The sequence below is a fragment of the Delphinus delphis genome, chromosome 15 (assembly GCF_949987515.2).
Source record: "Delphinus delphis chromosome 15, mDelDel1.2, whole genome shotgun sequence".
Taxonomy (NCBI): Eukaryota; Metazoa; Chordata; class Mammalia; order Artiodactyla; family Delphinidae; genus Delphinus; species Delphinus delphis.
Window position 1 is genome coordinate 22,295,147 of NC_082697.1, and position 21,349 is coordinate 22,316,495.

Here is a 21,349-nt window from a genome sequence, read left to right on the forward strand (position 1 = left end):
CCAAGTATAGAAGGGACCACAAAGGGAGAATACGTGCTACAAAAGGACCGGAAAAAGTGTGAGAGTCATGGTCCACATTTTCAGCGTTAAGAAGATAAAAGGAGGGGTGACCACGGCCTAGCGACGGAGCAGGTATCACTGCGCACCCGCTAATGCCCTGTATTCCTTTGGCAAGTACCTCCCTGGACCTCTGTTCCCCCTCTTAGAAAGGCTCTAGGCATACTGGGCGCAAAGGATACGCTGGTGTGATGGGACCCAGTTAGTGACTCCCTGGGCGTGGCGTAGCTGAGGAGGTGTAACATGGCAAAGTCTGGGCTGGAAAGAACTTGGACAAAGCGGGCGGGGCAACAAGAGTCTTGAACACCAGTTTGCGCATGCACCTTGAGTGAAGCCGGCGTTCTGCGTGTGCGCTTGCGCGAGCCGTGGAGGCCGCCGCCGGCGCATGCGCCCTCGGCTGGCGGGAGTTTCACCGGAGGCGGGGCTGGCGCGGGCGGCGGATCGCCAAACGGGCCCAGACCCGGAAGGAGCAGACGCTTTGGCGCAGGGCGTGCGGAGGTCTCCGGGGCCGCGGAGAGTGGCCTGCGGCCTTGTTTTTCGGGGACGGAGGCTTAGGGCTGGACGGGCGTCGCTCTGAGGTTAGGAAGTCGCAGACCTCTCCCTGTACGCCGCCCCGCTTACCCGCGCACCATCCTCTTTGGGGCCGGACACCTCGGCCCAGCCCAGACCCAACCCGTCGTCACCCCCGACAGCGGGGACTAGGGGGGCGCTACAGCCACCTGCGGGTAAGAGGAGACCCGAGGCCGGGCTGCGCCTCTCGGTCGGGGCCTGTTTGCCGAGCCAGCGATCTAAACTCCAGAACAGTGGTTGAAGGCTGGGGGTGGGTCTCAGGCCGGGGTTGGAATTTCGCCTCTGCTCCAGGCTGGCCGCACAACAAGTTTGGGCCAGGCTTTTGTCCCTCTGAACCTCAGTTCTATCTGCAACGTGGAATTGATGATGGTACTTACAGAGCTGTGGAAAGGATTAAACGGGATAGTGATGCAAGTAAATTGTTTGCATACACACACAGGTCCTGGCATGTAATAAGCGCTTAGCGGGCGACAGTGATTGCTGCTATTATCCAGGCTTTCATCTGAGTGATACAGTCGTTACTGGGGCGATGTAGATCCTCGACCTACCCCTCGTTGTTCTGTTATCTTTGCCATGTTGTCCCGTCGCATATATTCATTTCTCTTTACTAAGCACCCCGCAACGCACCGATTTCTATTGGGGATGGGGGTGGGGGAAGCATAGACGATGTAGAGATGCCTCAGTCATGTCCCTGCCCTTTTCCAATCCGTTAGTTGTCTGTAACAGGCTCTAGAAATACAGTCTGGCCGGGGAGGCAGACATGTAAACGGACTTTACAGCCAGTGCTAGGGAGACCTAGGGGTGGAGCGGAGCAGCCAACTCTGTCAAAGAGAAGTGGTGTGAAAGCTTCACACTTGAGCTCGATTGGGAAGGATGAATAAGCTTTACAGGCAATGTGTGCAAAGAGTCAAAAGTGGTGCATGGAATGGGAGTGGCAGGAGAAAGCAGGAATGGGTACTAGTTAGGACTAGCTTCTGGAAGGTGTTGAGTACACTGGAGGAATCTCTGCTGCTGTCTAAAGAATGGATTGGAGGGAATTCCCCAGCGGTCCGATGGTTAGGACTCCGTGCTGTCACTGTGAGGGCCAGGGTTCAGTCCCTGGCGGGGGAACTAAGATCCCACAAACGGCGCGGCCAAAAGTAAAATAAATAAAATAAATAAGAATGGATTGGAGAGGAGCAATGCTGCATGTAGGAAAAACTAGTGGAGAGACTGTTAGATTCTTGAGGGAGGTGGGGGAGAGTGGTAGAAATTATGAGATCTGAACTAAATCGATAACCGGAAACGGGGAAGAGTTGTAGAGACTGTTGGAAGTAGAATGAACAGGCCTTTGGATCTTAGAATTAATCAAGGATAATGTGATTTTTTCATGTTTTGAAGACCATGTAGATCATAATGCCATCAACTGAATTATGCACTTAGACACTTGTTAAACACAAAATAATTGGGAAATGAGATGGGCTACATGTTAAGGTGAGTATTTCTAGAGATGAATTCTGTAGAAATTGAGAACAGGGGGTGATGAGCTGTGCAGATGTTCTCTGGAGGAGGTGGGTGAGGCGGGGTTGGACTGGGCCTTCTCAGGCAGGTAGAATTTCATGGGCCAAAGAGGGGCAGTTCAAAGAGATTAGAAAGCACAAGGCCGATTCTGGGGTAGTAAATCCCCGGCAAGACTGGGACTGAAATGTGGAGAACAGATCACCTCCTTTTCCTGTTTTCAGGGTTCTCCACCCAGGATGACTTCTAGATCAGAGACTGTAGAAGGTGAGTACTGTAGTGACATTCAGTACCTCTTGGGTTCAGGTTCCTGAGCTTTACCTAAATACTTTCCTGGCTCCTGGTGGACTTGAAAGCACTTACTCACGTATTTGCAAAGATGCTTCCTCAGTGTTTCCATGATCTGGGGCATACATTTCCTTTTTCCACTTTTTTGCACAGATACTTAGCTGTGATGGGATTGATTCTGTATTTTGACTTTTTTATAACAAGTGCTAGAAGAGGAACCAGTGGCATCTAAGACTCATGATCATCAATTGGAATCAGATCCCAACCCTGCGGAAGCGTGTGGTAATTCGTCCACCTCCCTGGAGATGACTGAAGGCGTTTCAAAGAAACAGATTCACCTTGGCTCTAGCCCTAAAAAGGGGGAAAGTTGTGATCCCAGCCACCAGGAAGGACTTCAATCCAGGTCCCTTTATTTGTCCCCCAAAGAACAGTGTGCCCGTCATCAAGACAGGAGGCAATCCTGGCGGCGAGCAAGTATGAAAGAAACGAACCGGCGGAAGTCACTGCCTCCCTTTCATCAGGGCATCACAGGTGGGGTGCCATGTACATAAGACAATGGAGTTCCAGCTCAGATAAGAGGCAGTGAGGTATGGGAGACAGATAGACTTGACTTTGCTGCTTACTAGCTATGTGACTGAGCAAATCTCTCTGAGCTTCAGTTTCCTCATCTGTAGGAGTATCCTAAGATTATAAGTACTGATGTCAAACACCTAGTAAGTATTCAGTATCATTGCTATTGATATCATGTTATTAGCTACCCACTGTAATCTATACCATGAACAGAAAATCTGATTTATGGTTGTTCAACACTCACCTCTGCTAAGTGAATGTTCAACATTCGCCTTTGCTAGAAGTAAAGATTTCTTCCTGTGGCTTTCGGCCTCATATCCTTAAGCAGAACAGAAGGTGGATAGGTCGCTACCTGATTTTAGGCTTTATAACTGAAAATATCTCAGAGGGAAGGACACATAAAAATATCTAGGGTAAAAACCTAGTTTTTTAGACATGCTGTATTTGAATGTGATTTTGTATGAATTTATAATAATAGCATCTCAGTAAGCATTGAAGTACAAGATTTAATATGGAAAGTAACACATTTCAGGAAGACCTTACTAGCTGTGTGACCTTGAGCAGGTCCCTTAACCTCCTTTGCCTTACGGTCCTCATCAGTAAACAGGATGAAATAATACCTATTTTACGGGGTTGTGTGAGAATTAAACGAGTTGATATATAGCACAGTACTTGGCACATGGTAAAGAAATAGTTCAAGTGTTAAGCTGTGGTGATTATTTTAAAGACATCACCTCACTTCCAGATGGTCTCATGTTTAGAAGGAATTCTGGGTAAAAACAGCCATGTAGCATATCAGAAAATTGCCACCACAATTAGGCACATGCACTTTACTCCATGGACGTGCCAAGAAGCTTCAGTTTCCTAAGATTGCCCTAACCTGCATCTCTGTTCCAGAGCATGTGGGCCTAAAGTTCTGTGTAATAGAAAATTACTGATGCATAATAAGATTTGTTATCTCCTGGTCACTACCAGCCACTTGCCAAGTTTCTTTGGTTATAGGCAGAAGGTATCCAGTTTTTCATGACTAAAAGCAAGGAGAAGTAATCAAGAGAGGGCACAAAAGAACTTTAAAAACACAGCCAGCTGAAGCTGGAGGGCAAAAAGACATGTATCTCTCCCAATTCTCAAAGCAAATTTCCTTTGCTGTATAATAGTTGATGTTTTTAAATGAACATAATCGAAAAAACAGTATCTATGTCTTCTAGTTGTTTGAGGATTCAGTGGCATAATTATGTAAAATGCCCGTTCAGTTCTGGCTGACTCACTGTGTGACCTTGAGCAAGTTACCTATTACCTAACCTTTGTCAAATGGAGTTGATAAGATACTTGGGACTTCCCTGGCGGTCCAGTGGTTAAGACTCCGTGCTTCCACTGCAGGGGGCAGTGGTTTGATCCCTGGTCTTGGAAGATCCCACATGCCGGGCAGTGTGGGGAAAAAAATAAAAAAAGATTCACCCAGATAAGATACTTGCCTCAAGTTTTAATGAGGTGTGTATAGCATTTAATAAAATGCCTTTTAGATAGCAGGTGTTCAACAAATTACTATTAATGTATCATTAGGTCATTAAGGAGAGGCAGCATGGTATTAGTGGGAAAACAGGTTTTGGTGATGGACTTGGGGTTGAATTCTGGCTCCACCAGTCTCGGCTTCAAACAAGTTATATCCCCTCTGAGCTTCAATTTCCCCATCCGTAAAATGGAGCTCATAGTTTATAAGAAGATTCTTAAGACAGTGTATGTATGCATTCATTCATTCATTCATGGCTGCTCCACACAGCACGTGGGATCTTACTTCCCCGACCAGGGATCAAACCCGCGCCCCCTTCACTGGGAGCACGGAGTCTTTAGCCACTGGACTGCCAGGGAAGTCCCAAGACAGTATTTAAAGCACACTGCAGTGCCTGTCATAGAAATACTGAAATAATCCCACCTCCTTTCTTCAAATGGTGAATATAAAACATAAAAGGAGTTAAATTTTTTTTACGTTCTACGTTGTTTATCAAGACAAGATTTTAATGTAGTACATAAAAGGTTCTTATAACTTTTCAAAGTTAGGATGCACAAATGGGTAAATGTCATTCTTTGGTGATCTTGAACAAATTAGATGTGACTATATATGAATTCTCCCTTTAATTAGAGAAGGCTGCTTGGGTTTTCTTAAGTTGGACTGCATCAAGGGGGAGGGAATTTTTCAGTTTTTTTTACTTTGCTAACTGTGTAAGTATCCATCTCCTTCAATGCGGTGATATTTTATGTTAGAGCTCTGCAGATCCATCAGTGTCAACATAGCAGAAAGCAAACGGCTGGGCTGTCTCCTGCTTTCCAGTTTCCAGGTGAGAGTCTCACGATTGGGAAGTGCTTTCTTTTTCTTTTCTTTTCTTTTTTTTTTTTAAACTGTTAACTGTGACATCCCCAAAGAGAGATCAAATCCTGTGTGATTTATCGGTAAAGGGTAAAAGATATTTCTCTCTAGTGGGATTAATTTAAAAGCCAGCTTTAATCCCAGGAGCTGATCTGTCTCTGGACTAGGCTCTACCAGTCCCATCGGTGCTGCTGTCGCTGAGCACTTAACAGTCAGATTTCCCCGATCTAGTATATTTTGCTCACTGGCAGCAAATGATGGGAATTTACAGTGAGTGGAGGTCAAATCTAAGTTTAAGCAGTCATTTGAGGTCTGACTGCATTCTAAGTTGGTGTTATATGGCTGACTGGTGATCACATCAGTTTAGATAAGCAAGTCATTTGTGTGAATTAAATGAGCATTGTTTTTCCTGAATCAAAAATCAAATCATATAGTCTAGGCAACAAAGAGTTTTTCCCTTACCTTTTGATTTTCTCATTTTGTTTTGTTTATATGAAAAATCTTAGGTGTAGAATTAAATCATGTTTACTCACATTTATTAAACATCATAAAATTACATGAACTCGGGACTGGCCTGGGAAATCTTGGTTGTACTGAAAATGCTTTTCTTTATTTAGTTCTCTGTTCAGAAACTTGAACCTTTCCTAAGGGGCACTGAGGGCTTCAGTCTTGAAAATTTTAGAGCCAAAGGTAAGTTACTAAGACTAGACAAGTGAGCTTTGACCTTGGTCTGTACCTTCTATGAAGGTCAACTGAAGCCCCATTCTCAGGATCCCCATTTACAGGAACTGCTGCCTCACAAAACCAGCTCCCCTCCTTTTTTGGGGAGTTGCATTAAAAAAATAAGAGTATATGTTTATGAAGTTCAGAAGGTCCAAAAGTGAAGAAAGTGAGCCTCTCTTCCACCGTGACCCCAATCACAGTTCTTTCCTCCCAGAGGCAACTGCAGTCACCAGCTTCTTGTGTATCCTCGCAGAAAGATTTATCGCATTTCTAAACATTTATCCATTGAAATCAAATGAGTAAACCACTCTACACTGTTCTTTACCTTGTGTTTTTTTTAACTTAATTTATCTTGCAGATAATTCTATATCACACTTATAGAGCCATCTTGACATTTTAGTAGCTCCATGATACTCCATTTTATAAATGTACCATATTTGATTTAACCAGTTTTTTACTGATGGACTTTTAGAGTTGTTTTCAGTCTTCTACTGTTGCAATGAATGGATAATGAATACCTTTTTATACAAACCTTTTGGCACATATTCAAGTAAAAGTAAGATAAATTTCTAGATTGGAAATTAACTAGTGTAATTATACTGTAACTAAAAGTTTAGATTTTTTACTATTTAATTGGTGATAAAAGGTATTTTTTTGTACTTTTAATCTTTTCTTTTTCTTTTGAAGAGGATAATAATTTTTTCATATTTTTAGAGGAGAGCCATTTGTGCTTTATTTTCTGTGTATTGTCTGTCCATATCCTTTGTTCACTTTTATTTAAAAATTGGGATATTGGCTCTTTTGTATTGATTTTGTAGGAACTCTTTATATATTAAGGAAATTAGCTGTTTGTGATGTAAGTTACAAATATTCTTTCCTGGAATCAGTTTTCAGCTTTCCAGAAAGTAGCTATTCTCCTTACAGTGTCATTACACAATCATCCAGGTCAGAAATACTCAGTGTTACCCACTTAAAAGACCTAGAAAATACATGAACTCAGACTTACTTGCCAGTTAAAGCTATTATCTCAGAACTGCACTATCACCATAATTAAAGTAGATATGCCCAGGTTATTTTGATAGCTGTTTTAACCTATCTTTCCCCCTCTGCATTCCTCACCTGAATTTAATTGTGAACTCTTCCAAATTTAAGCAGAGACCTGTTTTTACCTTATGCCCATAATTCTTTATTTGTCTCCAACATTTCTCATTACACTCTTGCCCATTGCCTGACTTCTGTAATGTTCTTCCACCCAGTGCCAGCAGATCAAATCGCTTGAAAAGAATGAAATGTCCATGCAGATACATCTTTCTTTTTTTTTTTTTTTTTTTTGCGGTACACGGGCCTCTCACTGTTGTGGCCTCTCCCGTTGCGGAGCACAGGCTCCGGACGCGCAGGCCCAGCGGCCATGGCTCACGGGCCCAGCCGCTCCGCGGCATGTGGGATCTTCCCGGACTGGGGCACAAACCCGTGTCCCCTGCATCGGCAGGCGGACTCTCAACCGCTGCGCCACAAGGGAAGCCCCAGATACATCTTTTTAACAGCTTTTTTCACCAGTCAAGTGTAAAAAACACTATTATAAATGTTATAAAGAGGAGTTGTCTTTCATTTTATCTATACCTATCCAAAGAGAAAAGATAAAATCTTCCTGCATATTTTTACCACTTTTTTAAATGAGTGAGAATGTAACAGGGGACCGTAGAGCTGGGACCACATTAAGTACGTTATATCTTTGTCAGCAGCTCACTGTGAAAATTTGTATTCTCTTTATTTTATAACATAAAATTTTATTCTATTCTCTCTAGCATCTTCTCTTTCTGAAGAATTGAAACATTTTGCAGACAGACTGGAAAGTGATGGAACTCTACAAAAATGTTTTGAAGATTCAGAAGGGTAAGAGCAATTCCTCTTCTGTCCAAAATTATAATTGAATTAGGACTTTCTATTTATTTATTTAAAAAAAATTTTTTTTAATATTTATTTATTTGGCCACACTGGGTCTTAGTGCGGCACGCGGGATCTTTGTTGCCGTGTGTGGATCTTCGTTGCGGCATGCGGGATCTAGTTCCCTGACCAGGGATCGAACCCGGGCCCCCTTCATTGGGGTTGCAGAGTCTTAGCCACTGGACCACCAGGGAAGTCCCTAAAAACTTTTTAATTAAAATATAGTTGATTTACAATGTTGTATTAGTTTCTGGTGTACAGCAAAGTGATTCAGTTACATATACATATATTCTTTTCCATTATGGTTTATTACAGGATATTGAATGTAGTTCCCTGTGCTATACAGTAGGACCTTGTTGTTTATCTATTTTATATACACTAGTTTGTATCTGCTAATCCCAAACTCCTAATTTATCTCTCCCCACCCCCTTTCCCCTTTGGTAACCATAAGTTTGTTTTATTTTTTCTTTTTTAAAGATTTTTACATTTATTATTTATTTATTTTTATTTATTTTTGGCTGCGTTGGGTCTTAGTTGCAGCACGCAGGATCTTCGTTGAGGCATGCAGGATCTTTCATTGCCACGTGTGGGTTTCTCTCTAATTGTGCAGGTTTTCTCTTCTCTAGTTGTGGTGCACAGGCTCCAGGGCGTGCAGGCTCAGTAGTTGTGGTGCGTGGGCTTAGTTGCCCTGCGGCATGTGGAATCTTAGTTCCCTGACAGGGATCAAACCCGCGTCCCCTGCATTGTAAGGCGGATTCTTTACCAATGGACCACCAGGGGAGTCCCCCATAAGTTTGTTTTCTGTCTGTGAGTCTGTTTCTGTTCTGTAAATAAGTCATTTGTGTTGTATTTTAGTTTCCATATATAAGTGATATCATATGGAATTTGTCTTTCTTTGTCTGACTTACTTAGTATGATAATCTCTGGGTCCATCCATGTTGCTGCAAATAGCATTATTTCATTATTTTTTATGGCTGAGTAATACTGCATTGTGTGTGTGTGTGTGTGTGTGTGTGTGTGTGTGTGTGTGTGTGTGTGTGTGTGTGTGTGTGTATACACATATGCCACATCTTTATTCATCTGTCGATGGACACTTAGGTTGGTTCCATGTCTTGGCTATTGTATAATACTGCTATGAACATTGGGATGCATGTATCTATTTGAATTAGAGTTTTCATCTTTTCTGGACATATGCCCAGGAGTGGGGTTGCTGGATCATATGGTAATTCTATTTTTAGTTTTCTAAGGAACTTCCATACTGTTCTGCATAGTAGCTGCACCAACTTACATTCCCACCAACAGTGTTAGGAGGGTTCCCCTTTTTCCACAGCATTTATTATTTGTAGACTTTTTTTTCTCACCACGCGGCTTGTGAGATCTCAGTTCCCCAACCAGGAATTGAACCCAGGCCACGGCAGTGAAAATCTGGAATCCTAACCACTAGGAGACCAGGGAACTCCCTGTAGACTTTTTAATGATGGCCATTCTGATGGGTATGAGGTGATACTTCATTGTAGTTTTGATTTGCATTTCTCTAATAATTAGCGATGTTGAGTATCTTTTCATGTGCCTGTTGGCCATCTGTATGTCTTCCTTGGAGAAATAAAACTTTTTATTTTAATTAGACAGTTGTTCGTGCACTCAACAAACGTTCATCTAGCATCTCCTATGTACCAGGCTCTTCTAGAAGTGGAGATAAATAGTGGTAAATAATCAAACAAGATCTCTCTTCATATACATTGTAATAGGAGAGACAGTCAAACAAATACATAGAAAATAATGATTTCAGATAGTGATAATCTAAGAAGTCAGTAAATATGAGAGTGACTTGAGGGGTGGGCACCTTTAGCTAGAGTGTTCAGAGAAGTCCTCTAGTGATTTGACCTTTGCACTGAGACCTATAAGACCTGGATGGTGAGAAGGAGCCAGCCATGGAAAGCTGAGAGGAAAAGTGCTCTTCAGATCTTCACTAGCCATGCAAGTTGGGAGATAAATTTATGTTCTTTAGCTGTTGGCAAGCAAGAATATTAGGAGAAATTTTGCGGTCGCACCCCCAAACTGGTCGTTCCTCTTCAGGGGCAGCACCCACCCCTCTACCCACAGCCTGTAACACATCATGTAACTTGGGCTTACACTTTTGACTTCACAAAGGTCTACCTTTCTATGGATCCTTAGAATTAACATTACTATTCAGGAAATGAAAAATACTTTAGTTCAACATAGCTTCTCTTTTAATACAGTATATATATATATTTTTTCCATCAGCACTCCTTTATTGTTTTTCACTGTGCGTATCTTACCATGAGAGAATTACATTTGTCAGGCAGCACTGAAGCTATTTATTCCCTTCTTATTCCATTAATTAAACTATAATACAATCGCTTGGGTTGCCCACAACCAGTCGTTGGAAGATTAATATAGGATGCTATTCTTTAGCTCATATTCGACCTCTGTGTGGTAATGAAACAGCAATAAGGTTTATATCCCCATAACTTAATGCAGTATATTTAAGCCACAGGCTGCTGCATGTCAGCCAGAGGTGATAGAGGCTGTTTCTCACAGGCCTTGGTAGGAAAACACAAACGGTGACACAACTGATTTGCTTTTGCCAGGTAGAGTACCAAGTACATCTGCAAAATTTTGGCATTTTCAATGCCTCCTGCTTTTCCTTTAGGATTAATGGCCCTACAGAGCCGAGGCATTGGTTTAAGTAAAACATATCCAACCAGTAGCTTCAGTTTAAGTGGGAAGACAAGATGGTTATATGGAAAAGTATTGTTGGTTCTTAAAAGATATTAAGGTTTTGATTAGTGGGAAGGGAAGAGGCTAAAAAACGGCGTGAACAAAACTTTGGAGATTGAAACCCTCAGATGTTTGATGCTGAATGGCACTATATGAGACCGAATAGATAAAGGGTAATAGGAATCAAAGTTAATGAGCTGGACAGAGCCAGAACCTTAAGAGAACCTTAAGTGCCAGGTTAAGGAGTTTTGGGTTTTCTTCTGAATGCAGTGGAGGGTCACAGAATTTTTAAGCAAGGAAAAAAATTAAAGGAATATTTTAAGAAAGGTTAATCTGGCTGTGTGCGAATTAGAATTGGTGAGAGAAATAGATGATGAAGAGACCCACTGAGAAAGCTGTTACCTGGTGCAAAAGTGAAATAGAGCCCAAGAATAAATATTTGTTGAAAGATAAATTCTGGGACTTCCCTAGTGGCACCGTGGTTAAGAATCCGCCTGCCGGGCTTCCCTGGTGGCGCAGTGGTTGAGAGTCCTCCTGCCGATGCAGGGGACACGGGTTCGTGCCCCGGTCCAGGAAGATCCCACATGCCGCAGAGTGGCTGGGCCTGTGAGCCATGGCCGCTGAGCCTGCGCATCCGGAGCCTGTGCTCTGCAACGGGAGAGGCCACAACAGTGAGAGTCCCGCGTACCGCAAAAAAAAAAAAAAAAAGAATCCGCCTGCCAATGCAGGGGACACGGGTTCTAGCCCTGGTCCAGGAAGATCCCACACGCCGCGGAGCAACTAAGCTCGTGCACCACAACTACTGAGCCTGTGCTCTAGAGCCCGTGTGCCACAACTACTGAGCCCACGCGCCTAGAGCCCGTGCTGTGCAGCAAGAGAAGCCACCGCAATGAGAAGCCCACACACCACAACAAAGCCCTTGCTCAGCACTACTAGAGAAAGCCTGCATGCAGTAAGGAAGACCCAATGCAGCCAAAAAAAAATAAATTAAAGATAACTTTTTTAATAAATAAATAAATTTAAATCTTCAGAAAAGTTTTTTTTTTTTTAAAGAAAGATAAATTCTGAACATGTTTTATTGCCATTAAAATTATGTAAGGTGTCCATAGCACGTGCTCTTGGAAGGTTTGTGTTAATCTCATCATCCTGTCTGTATCCTAGAAGAGCACCAGATTTGTCTCTGGAAACATCAGTGGCTGAGATGAAGGAATATATAACAAAGTAAGTGAAAATGAGTGAACCTTTGTTGGAAAATCTAAATCCATCTGGGGAAAATAACTAAACCTGGGAAAAAGGAATAGTAAACATCCTGTTCAGTGTGTCAATACTAGTGTATCCCCACTGGAAGTTAGACAGCTGCACACTGGGATTTTATGGGCTGTACTGATGGCCAGTTTCATAGAATGGAGTCTAGAGACTAAAGATGTGGATTTGCTATTAAGAACTCATGTTTGATTTGATTAAATTAATAGCCTCTGAATTGGTCATGCTTTCTCATCCTTTTATGACCTTTTTATTCATATCTTAGGACCAGAGTAGACACCTAATACACTTATTGTTGCCCTGAGTGATTCAGAGTGAGATGATCAAAAATTAACTGAATTTTTTTCTGTTCCTATAGGTTTTCTTTAGAACGTCAGAGTTGGGATCAGCTCTTGCTGCGCTACCAGGAGGAGGCTGAAGAGATCATATCCAGGTTAGATCTGTGGCAGGAAATAGGAAGCTTTTACCTTGTGGAATTTGATTTGAATCTATTTCAGTTCTCTTAGCACAAATTGAACGATGAATCCATTCTTAGAGGCCAATCAACTCATCAGATCTCTGTAATGTGTATATTAGCACTTTGTAAATGGAGAGTGAGGGGGAAGGGAAGGAAGAGTTGTCACTATTTTCAGTCAAAGAACAGAATTGCCTCTGTTCTGTGTCCTTGGCTGCCATTCCACATCCTGGGGGAGACAGGCACATTTCTGGCCTGTACCTGGCAACCTGGGGCTGGGCCAAGAACAGTATCAAGGGACATCAATGAGCACATGGCCTTTGAGCTGCATGTATGGGAGAGAACCCTGGCCAGGCCTTCATGGAGATACAGACATGAAATGGGTAACGGAAGATGAGGTGTAGGAGAGAGAGGATCTTTGTCTGGGTCTTGAAGGCATAAGAAAATGGGTAAGTGCTAGATTTTGATTTCATTTTACCATCCAAACCAGTGATTTTAAGCTTTTTTCCCAAACAGAATCTTAGCTAGAAATGGAACTATAAAACATTAGCCAAAATAGTAATTGCAGAAGCGGCCTCTTAGAGACGTGCTTTGAGGAACACAGTTGGAGAAATGCCCCCAATCTCAGCATTGATGGTTATTAGTTACTTTCTTCACCCTTTAAATGTTCCATTTATGAAGATAGATAATGTATAAGATGGCAGTTTCAGAATAAAAACTTTTGATGGGGCATAGCTTAATAGTTAAGAGGAATGCTTCTGGAAGCAGACTGTCTCTATTCAAATCCTAACTACTCCTTACTTCTGTGACCTTGGGCAATCTGAAGTGCCTCATTTGAAAATGGGGATAATATTAGTTCATACCTCGTTGGGTTATTATGAGGGTTAAATAAGGTTGAATGGAAAGTGCTTAGCTGTGTCTGGCACCCAGTAAGCGCTCAGTACCTTGTAGTAGCTGTTGCTAAAGCGTCATCATCAGTTTTCGTGAACTGTCCAGTATATTCAGTTTGTGGTTGGGGTTTTTTGGCCACACACCGTGCAGCTTGCAAGATCTTGGTTCCCCAGCCAGGGATCAAACCCACACCCTTGGCCATGAAAGCCGGGAGTCCTAACCACTGGACCTCGAGGGAATTCCCTATATTCAGTTACTTTAGATAATTGAAGTGGGCCAGCATCTCTTTGGTAAAAGATTATAGACGTTGACTTCAGGATAGCAGGCTTTGGCTTTACCCCAAGTGTAGTCCTTTTTGTAAATGGACCTTACTGTTAGGTGGAGTCAGCTAACCTTCTAGCATTTCCTGGAGTCCAGGGGTATAAAAATATTAATATTGGATAATGATCTCAGAATCTCCTGTTAGTTAGAGAGCCTGTACTTTCAGTACAGGGTGTAAGAATATTGATTGAGGTTAATAAAGCCTTCTAGGAGGTTTTTTCCCTGGGTAATCTTTACTGTTTTCCCCAGAAAATGATAGTAAAATTATTTGAAAGCTCTTTTGTTTTGTGTTTAGAGGATCAACTGAAACCAAAAATACTGAAGTTGAAGTGGAACCTACAGCATATCTTGGGTCTTCCCAGAGTGAAGTCCTTAATACAAAGCCTGACTACCAGAAAATATTACAGAGCCAGAATAAAGTCTTTGATTGTATGGAGTTGGTGGTAAGTTGAGTCATGTTTCTTTTGTTGAGTTATCCAGCTTTGCTACCTTGTCATCCTTGGAAATTAAAAGACGTGGAGAATATGCGTAATTAGATGAGATAAGAGTATATTCAGCTCTACCTTGGGGAAACATGGAGAGACAATGGAAGAGAAGAAACGAATACATGGTGATAAGTGTTAATAAATCAGGTGGAAGGAGGGCTGTAGGTTGCTATATAGAGGGGTTGAAGGTCCTGCTAAGGTTCTACTTTAATAAGACTTGAAAGAAATGAGGAATGATCCATGAGGACATTTTGGAGAATAGTAGTGTTATCAACCCAAGTATTAACAGGAAGCACATGGCATTTGATATAGGATAATTCAAGGAGGGTCTGTTTACAGAGGGGCTAAGTACAAAAGTGTGGGTTTCAGGAAACCAAAAGTAATCTGGGGCTTAGAGGCAGCTGAGCTATTACCTGTCGGCTGGAGGGAGGAACAGTTACTGTGGCACCTGGCAGGGAGTCATATAGTGAGTGGGATGCTTTGAGAGAGCCATGACGTTCAGTTGAGAGACACAGCTAACTCGAGATGACCCTTCTGGAAGCAGGCCTGGGTAAAATACGCTGACCTCATTCAGCTCCCTCGCACTTGGCTCCCTCTTGGCCAAGCCCACCCAGAAACCAGAGGACATGGGATCTTGTTGGAGGTTGTGCAGGTCAGCCTGCTGGGGCATGGAGCGGTGTGGAGAAGAGTGGAGTGGGGAAGTCTGGCATAAGCATTCCAGGTTGAAAGAACAGCAAAAGCAAAGCTGAGCAGGAGCTCACCTGACATGTTTGAGGAGCCTCAAAGACGCCTGGACCCTTACAACTGACAGCTGTCTTTTGTCTGCAGATGGACGAACTGCAAGGATCCATGAAGCAGCTGCACGCCTTTATGGAGGAAAGTACCCAGTGCCTCCAGAAGGTGTCACTACAGCTCGGTAAGCCTGTCTTAAGGGGACCAGAGCTTGTACTGTTTTATGTCTCATAGCCCTTCGGATACACACCGCCCTTCAAAACATATGGTCTCAGAGGGTAAGGCCTGTATCTGGTGGGGTTTCTTTTCCCCTCACAATAACTATTACGTTGTGGGTACTCAAAGTTGATGGGAAATTTGTAGATGTAAATTCCACAGAAGCACAGGAGACTGAGGATTAAATCTCCACAAACTGTGTTGTTTGGGTAAATCCAAGACTTACGAAATACCCATTCCTTTTTTCCCTTTTCATTCTTCAAGAATCCACTAAGTGACACTGACGTTACTTATCCGTCACTTTTCCTGACCACCTCCAGCCCTAAATTATGTGCTATACATACCTTCATTTCATTATTCATTGGATGGTATTGTGGTTGTAGTTGCAGCTGGCTTTCCTACCAGACTGCCGTCTCGTAGAGGGCACATGCTCTCATTTGTTGTTGGAATGCCCTTCTGTGTGTCTGGCACAGTGTCCACACAGTAAGTTTTCAATAAATGGTATTTGAATTCAATTGAAGTTTATTTTGTGGCTCCTTTTCTCTGCAGGGAAGAGAAGCACGCAACAATTAGATCCTTCACCAGCTCGAAAACTGCTCAAGCTTCAGCTGCGGAAGCAACCTAGCACACGTTGCTCTAAATCTTGTCAGTGACCTTATGCAGCTTTTCTGCCACAGGACGCTCCAGAGGAGAGAAACAGGAAGAGTGCCCCAGCGCACGGCAACTGCACAACGGGCTAAGCTGTGACATCTGCCGTTGCCTTTGAAGATAACTGGCTGACTATAAAGCACTTCGATTTTTTTCTTAAAATGATGGCATTTATGCATCTGAAAGAATGTCATATAGAAACTTTTTCCACGAATGTGCAAAATGCTTGAGACTTCTGCTTTGGAATGACCTTCAGAACTAGTGGCCCATTCTTTTAAACGTCCTTTGTGATCAGAAACCTTCCTCTTGTGAAGATGTTTTTCAGGTTTTGAAACAACGCGAAGTCATTCAGGGCCGAATCCAACAAACATTTTAGGGGTCGTTCTGGTTGTAAAGGGAATGAGACTGATGCCTAGTGTGGCTTCGAAGGTGATTTTAGGTAGAGGAGTTGTGAGCATTGCTAGCATCGTGTGGATACATAAATCACATCACAACATGTCCAGATTGAAGGAGGTTCCACGCATTCTCTGTATCCTGATGTCTGTAGTGTGCTTTAGCTTTTAATATTGAGTCGACATCCTAAATCCTGGATTCATGGCAAGAAGGGGTTAAGTACCCCTTTTCATTGTTCTCCGTATTTGTTAATAATCTGCAGTATAAGATTGCGCATACTTAAAAGCTTTCCCTTGTCTCTGTGTATATTTTGAGTGTATAAAAAAATGAAAAGGCAGGGAAGGCTCAGCAGAAAATAGGATTCTTTGCCAGGATCTGGAAGTGAACCGTAGTGTGGAGATACGCCTCAGCATTAACTACCAGTAAAACACCAGCTAATTTATTGTTAGTGTCTCTTATTCTCTGATCCTCCTATTAGGACAAAATCCATTTCACGTAAATACCCAGTCATTATCCTAAGTCTTAAGCCTTCAACTAAGCACCAGTTAGTGAGAGGTGATATCTCCTTGCTTTGACCTACATTCCTTATTCTTTCATAGATTTGCAGAGCCCCTGCTGTATGCCACACACAGTTGCAGGAACTGGGAAGAGAGCAAAGAACAAAAACAGACCTGGGACCTCCTTTCATGATGCTCACAGTCTAGTGGGGACAAGGGAACAAGAAGACACGGAACAAGAAGAGAGCCCTTTTCCACAGAAGTGATGTTTTAGTTAACTTGGGAAGGAGAAAGGAGTTAAATAGGGCAGTTATTTGAGGGAAAAGGAGCAGCATTTACAAAGGTCTGAGGGGAGAGAGAAAAGTGTAAGAGCCACGTGAGACAAAGATAATCGAAAGTCATTGGAAGGTTTTGAGAGAGAGAGAGAAAGGGTCAGAGCTTTATTTTTAAAAGATCAGGGACTTCCCTGGTGGTCCAGTGGTTAAGACTCTGCACTTCCACTGCAGGGGGCGTGGGTTCAGTCCCTGGTCAGGGAATTAAGATTTTGCACGCCACACGGCAGCAGCCAAAAAAAATCACTCCAGTTGCTGTTTGGAGAACAGACAGAAGCAAGTATGTGTGGGTGTGAGAGACCAGTTGGGCTATTGTAGTCATCAGGTGGGGAATGACAACCTGTGCTGGGAGTTGGCAATGGATGAGTGGGGAGTCGTCCACAGTGTCTGGAACATAGCAGGCATGTCACCTACGTGTTACAAGCGCCTAACTGCCACGTATTAACTGACTGAGAAAAAGTTATTTAACCTCTTATTTGTAAGACTGGGGGAATGATAGAATCTATATCACAGGGATGCTATAAGGGTTAGATTAAATAATGTAAGTTTAGAACAGTGGTATGAATATGATGGAGGGGGTGGGTAATAGAGCAGATAATGAGATGGGAAAGCTTGCAGTTCAGTTTGGGATGCCAAACATGTCAACTAGAACTGTTGGATATACAGGTGGAAAACTGGGTAGGAAAACCTGGACTAGAAATAAAATTTGGAAGTTACTGATACCCAGTTATTAAAGCCTTAAGAGTAGATAATACTGTCCAAAGTAGAGCAAGAAGGGAAACTGGACAGACCCGAGGAAAGCTTTTAAGAATCAGAGGAGTGGTGTGAATTGCCTACTCTCAGAAGCAGAATAGTATAGTGGAAAGAGTGTAGAATTTGGAGTGAATCTTCATCCTTATCCTCAATTTCCTTTCTGTGAAATGGGGAGAGATCACCTCTCTCCAAAGGTGATTGTACCTCCCCAGCCCCATTTTATCTACTGCATTGTATTACATCTTTTGTTGATAAGAATTTGTTTAAGCCCAAGGATAGGAAGTATGTTTTTGTGTCTTCAACAGCTATGCAAGATAGAGCACAGAAAAAGAATATTTAATAAGCTCTGAGTATTCTATACACATATAGACCACAACTTTATAAGATAACTTCTATTTCTGTCATTATAGATGAGGAACTCAGGCATGGAGGGGCTTAATAATCTAACCAAGAACATATATACAGGAGTGGAGGGTCAACTAGACCCCATGTGGCACTCAGTAAATGTTAACAAATAAACACAAATCATAATAAAAGGCTGTGCTCAGTATTAGTTTTCCCTCTCCCCAAATTTGGTTCAGGAATTGCACTTGATGAATACTATAGACAGTTGCAGCCCTTTAGATGTTTGGTAATATTCTTCCGTTTGCCCTACTTTAGTTAAGAGAATATCTTGCTTTTAGTCAGTGATACTTAACACTAAAGAAATAATAGATCACATTATAAGCTCTTTCAAGGAAGGGAGTATGTCCTGTACATTTTGGTGTTTTTTAAATTTGGGTGTAATTAAGCTTAATGTAATCATTCTGGGGGAAAAAAATTCCATTTCTCATGTTGCACTCTAAAAAGGAGATGGTGTGGCTGGTGGCTGTAGTAGAGGTGATACAGTGGAGGACTAGGAATTAGGAGCCCTGTCTTGGATTCTAGTTTGTTTAACTTTTATTGGAGTAGAGTTGATTTACAATGTTGTGTTAGTTTCTGCTGTACAGCACAGTGAATCAGTTATACATATACATATATACACTTTTTTAGATTCTTTTCCTATATAGGTCATTACAGAGTATTGCGTAGAGTTCCCTGTCCTATATCTAGTTCTTAAGTTACTGGTCCATTCACCAAAAACTTACTAAGCCCTTTCCTCATGCCAAACCCTGTGCTAGGTGCCATGTGACCTTGGGTACCTCTCAGGGCCCATGTCAAAGGAGGATGCTGTGCCTTGTAAAGCAGGGGTCCCTAACCCACAGGCTGTGGACCAGTACCGCCTGAACCATCCTCACCTCCCAGCCCCCCACCGTCCATGGAAAAAATTGTCTTCAATGAAACCGGTCCCTGGTACCTAAAAGGTTGGGGCCTGCTGCTGTAAAGAGCTCTTAGGGGCTTCCTAAGGATGCAACTCGGCAGAATGGGAGAAGCCAGCCAGACACAGCACTCAACTTCCCTCCCTCTGAGCAGTTCTAGTTTAAGGTTCTCCAGGGAGACTCCACAGCAAGAAAACTACAGTACTGCCCCCTTAACCAAGGGGGATACGTTCCAGGACCCCAGTGGATGCCTGAAACTGCAGACAGTACCAAACCCGATATGTGCTAAGTTTTTTCCTATATATACACACCTACAATAAAGTTAATTTATAAATTAGTCACATTAAGAGATTAACGGCAACAATAACAAAACAGAACAATCATAACAATATACTGTAATAAAAAATTTTTTTTTAATTCAAAAAAACTTTTGACTGCACCATGCGGCATGTGGGATCCTAGTTCCCCAACCAGGGATCGAACCTGTACCCCCTGCATTGAAAGTGTGGATTCTTAACCACTGGACTGCCAGGGAAGTCCCCTGTAATAAAATTTAAGTGAATGTGGTCTCACTCTCAAAATGTTGTATTGTCTTGTACTCACCCTTCTCACAGATGATATGAGATGATACAATCCCTATGTGATGAAGTGACATAGCATTAGGCTACTATTGACCTGACCATACATCAGAAGGAGGATCATGAAGCCATGATGATGTCAATGGTTGGACGTCATGAGCAGATGACGTTGATGGTTGGGGATCCACAATAGATAGTTGAAGGGTTCTTTGCTGAAAGCTTTTGGAAGAACATTGTAATTGGAGTTGCTGTCTCTTTAACTCATCACAGTGTTGCTGCAGAGTTTGTAACCCTTTGGTGATCATGAATGGCTACAGTGCTTCTTTTCATCTGAGGATCATATTCCATAATTTTGAAATTGATTGTGAAATTCGAAACACTTTGGCAAGTTTCAGTAATGTCCACATTGCTGATTCTGCTTCAGGTTCTTCACCTTCCTCTTCCTCTGTAGATGACTCCACAAGTTCTTCCAATAACTCACTTGTTAACACTTCTCGGTGGCCTTCAGTATGTTCTTCCACTTCTTCATCAAGCATGTCGGCAAATTCTTCTCCACCAACTTGTCTTGCTACGTGAATGAGTTTCCTAACTTCTCCATCGAGCCTCAGTAAACTTGAAAATCATTCACGACTTCATAAGTTCTACCAGCAGGCATTTACAGTTTCTGGTTTTAATTCCTTCACAGCAGCTTTGATGAATGTGTTGTGTTGGCAATAGCGAATGATTTCCAGCACTGCTTTATGTCCAGATGAAAGTCTGCGTTCATTGCTGACTAAATGTGATCAAATATCAGGCAGGTGTACGTGGCCCTGAAAAACCAAGTGACGCCTTGTCAAGTGGCTGAAGCAATGAGGTTGTATTTGAGGTAAAAATACAACTTTGACATTTTCATTTTCATAGCAGATTCAGGATGGCCAGGTGCATTGTCTATTAGTAATAGGATTTTAAATTCCAACCCTTCCTTTTCCAAATGTTTTTCACTTCTGGAAAGAAGCATTGGTGGAACCAGTTCATAAACAAGATAACTTTCACCTGATTATGTTGTCAGACTATGGGCAGATAATTCCTAGTTTTGTTTCTGAGAGATTGTGGATGCTTCATTCTGTATACAACTCCTCCCTTTAACATATGCCCTGCAGTGTTGCCAATAGTAACAGAGTTAATCTGTTCTTCCATGTTTTATGACCTGGTGCCTCCTTTGCACTTCTATGAAGGTAGATTTGTTGCCGAATGCAAGTTTGTGTGCCTGACACACAATAAGGCCAAACAAACCCAAACGTCCGAGTTTGGAGCAGAGAAAGTTTTATTGCAAGGGCCAAACAAGGAGAATGGGTGGCTCATACTTTAAAAAAAAAACCAGAACTCCCAGATGGTTTTCGGTTCTATTGGGCACCTTCTTCCAGAAAAGCCCAGTTTCATCACATGAAGACTTGCTTTGGGTGGTATCCTTTCTCTTCAACTCTGCTGGAAATGTGGCAACAGCTTCTGAAGCTGAATCCAGCCTCCGTACCCTGACACCAAATTAATTCTCAGAGACAGAGTTTTGGGTGAAGTAGAAAATAGCTTTATTGCTTTTCCAGGCAAAGGGCCACAGTGGGCTAATGCCCTCAAAACTGTGTATCTCAACCTGGAGGGGGTAGTGAGAAGTTTTATAGTAATGGTTCAAGGAGGGCGTGATCAGCTCGTGGACAATCTTCTAAGTAGTTGGTGGTGAGGTAAGTGGGAGTCAGCA

General features: G+C 42.4%; 1 protein-coding gene across 3 annotated transcripts; it reads left to right on the top strand.

The window, feature by feature from the left end:
- The first annotated feature begins 505 nt into the window (after nucleotides 1-505).
- Nucleotides 506-19,605, top strand: DSN1 (DSN1 component of MIS12 kinetochore complex). 3 transcript variants are annotated; one of them, XM_060030828.1, is made up of 11 exons: nucleotides 506-782; nucleotides 2,349-2,391; nucleotides 2,617-2,943; nucleotides 5,245-5,318; nucleotides 5,965-6,037; nucleotides 7,876-7,963; nucleotides 11,918-11,977; nucleotides 12,378-12,452; nucleotides 13,981-14,128; nucleotides 14,999-15,086; nucleotides 15,668-19,605. In XM_060030828.1, the coding sequence occupies exons 2-11, from the start codon at nucleotides 2,364-2,366 to the stop codon at nucleotides 15,769-15,771; spliced, it is 1,065 nt and encodes a 354-aa protein (XP_059886811.1). In that variant the 5' UTR covers nucleotides 506-782; nucleotides 2,349-2,363; the 3' UTR covers nucleotides 15,772-19,605. The 3 variants fall into 3 exon arrangements, with proteins under 3 accessions (XP_059886811.1, XP_059886812.1, XP_059886816.1); XM_060030829.1 differs by having other exon boundaries at nucleotides 506-635; XM_060030833.1 differs by lacking the exon at nucleotides 2,617-2,943.
- The last annotated feature ends 1,744 nt before the right edge of the window (nucleotides 19,606-21,349 follow it).

Coding starts and splice junctions, on each gene's coding strand:
- DSN1 (XM_060030828.1), top strand. CDS start 2,364: ATGACTTCTAGATCAGAGACTGTAGAAG. Junction 2,944..5,244: donor CTTTCATCAGGGCATCACAG/GTGGGGTGCCAT, acceptor ATTTTATGTTAG/AGCTCTGCAGATCCATCAGT. Junction 6,038..7,875: donor TGAAAATTTTAGAGCCAAAG/GTAAGTTACTAA, acceptor TATTCTCTCTAG/CATCTTCTCTTTCTGAAGAA.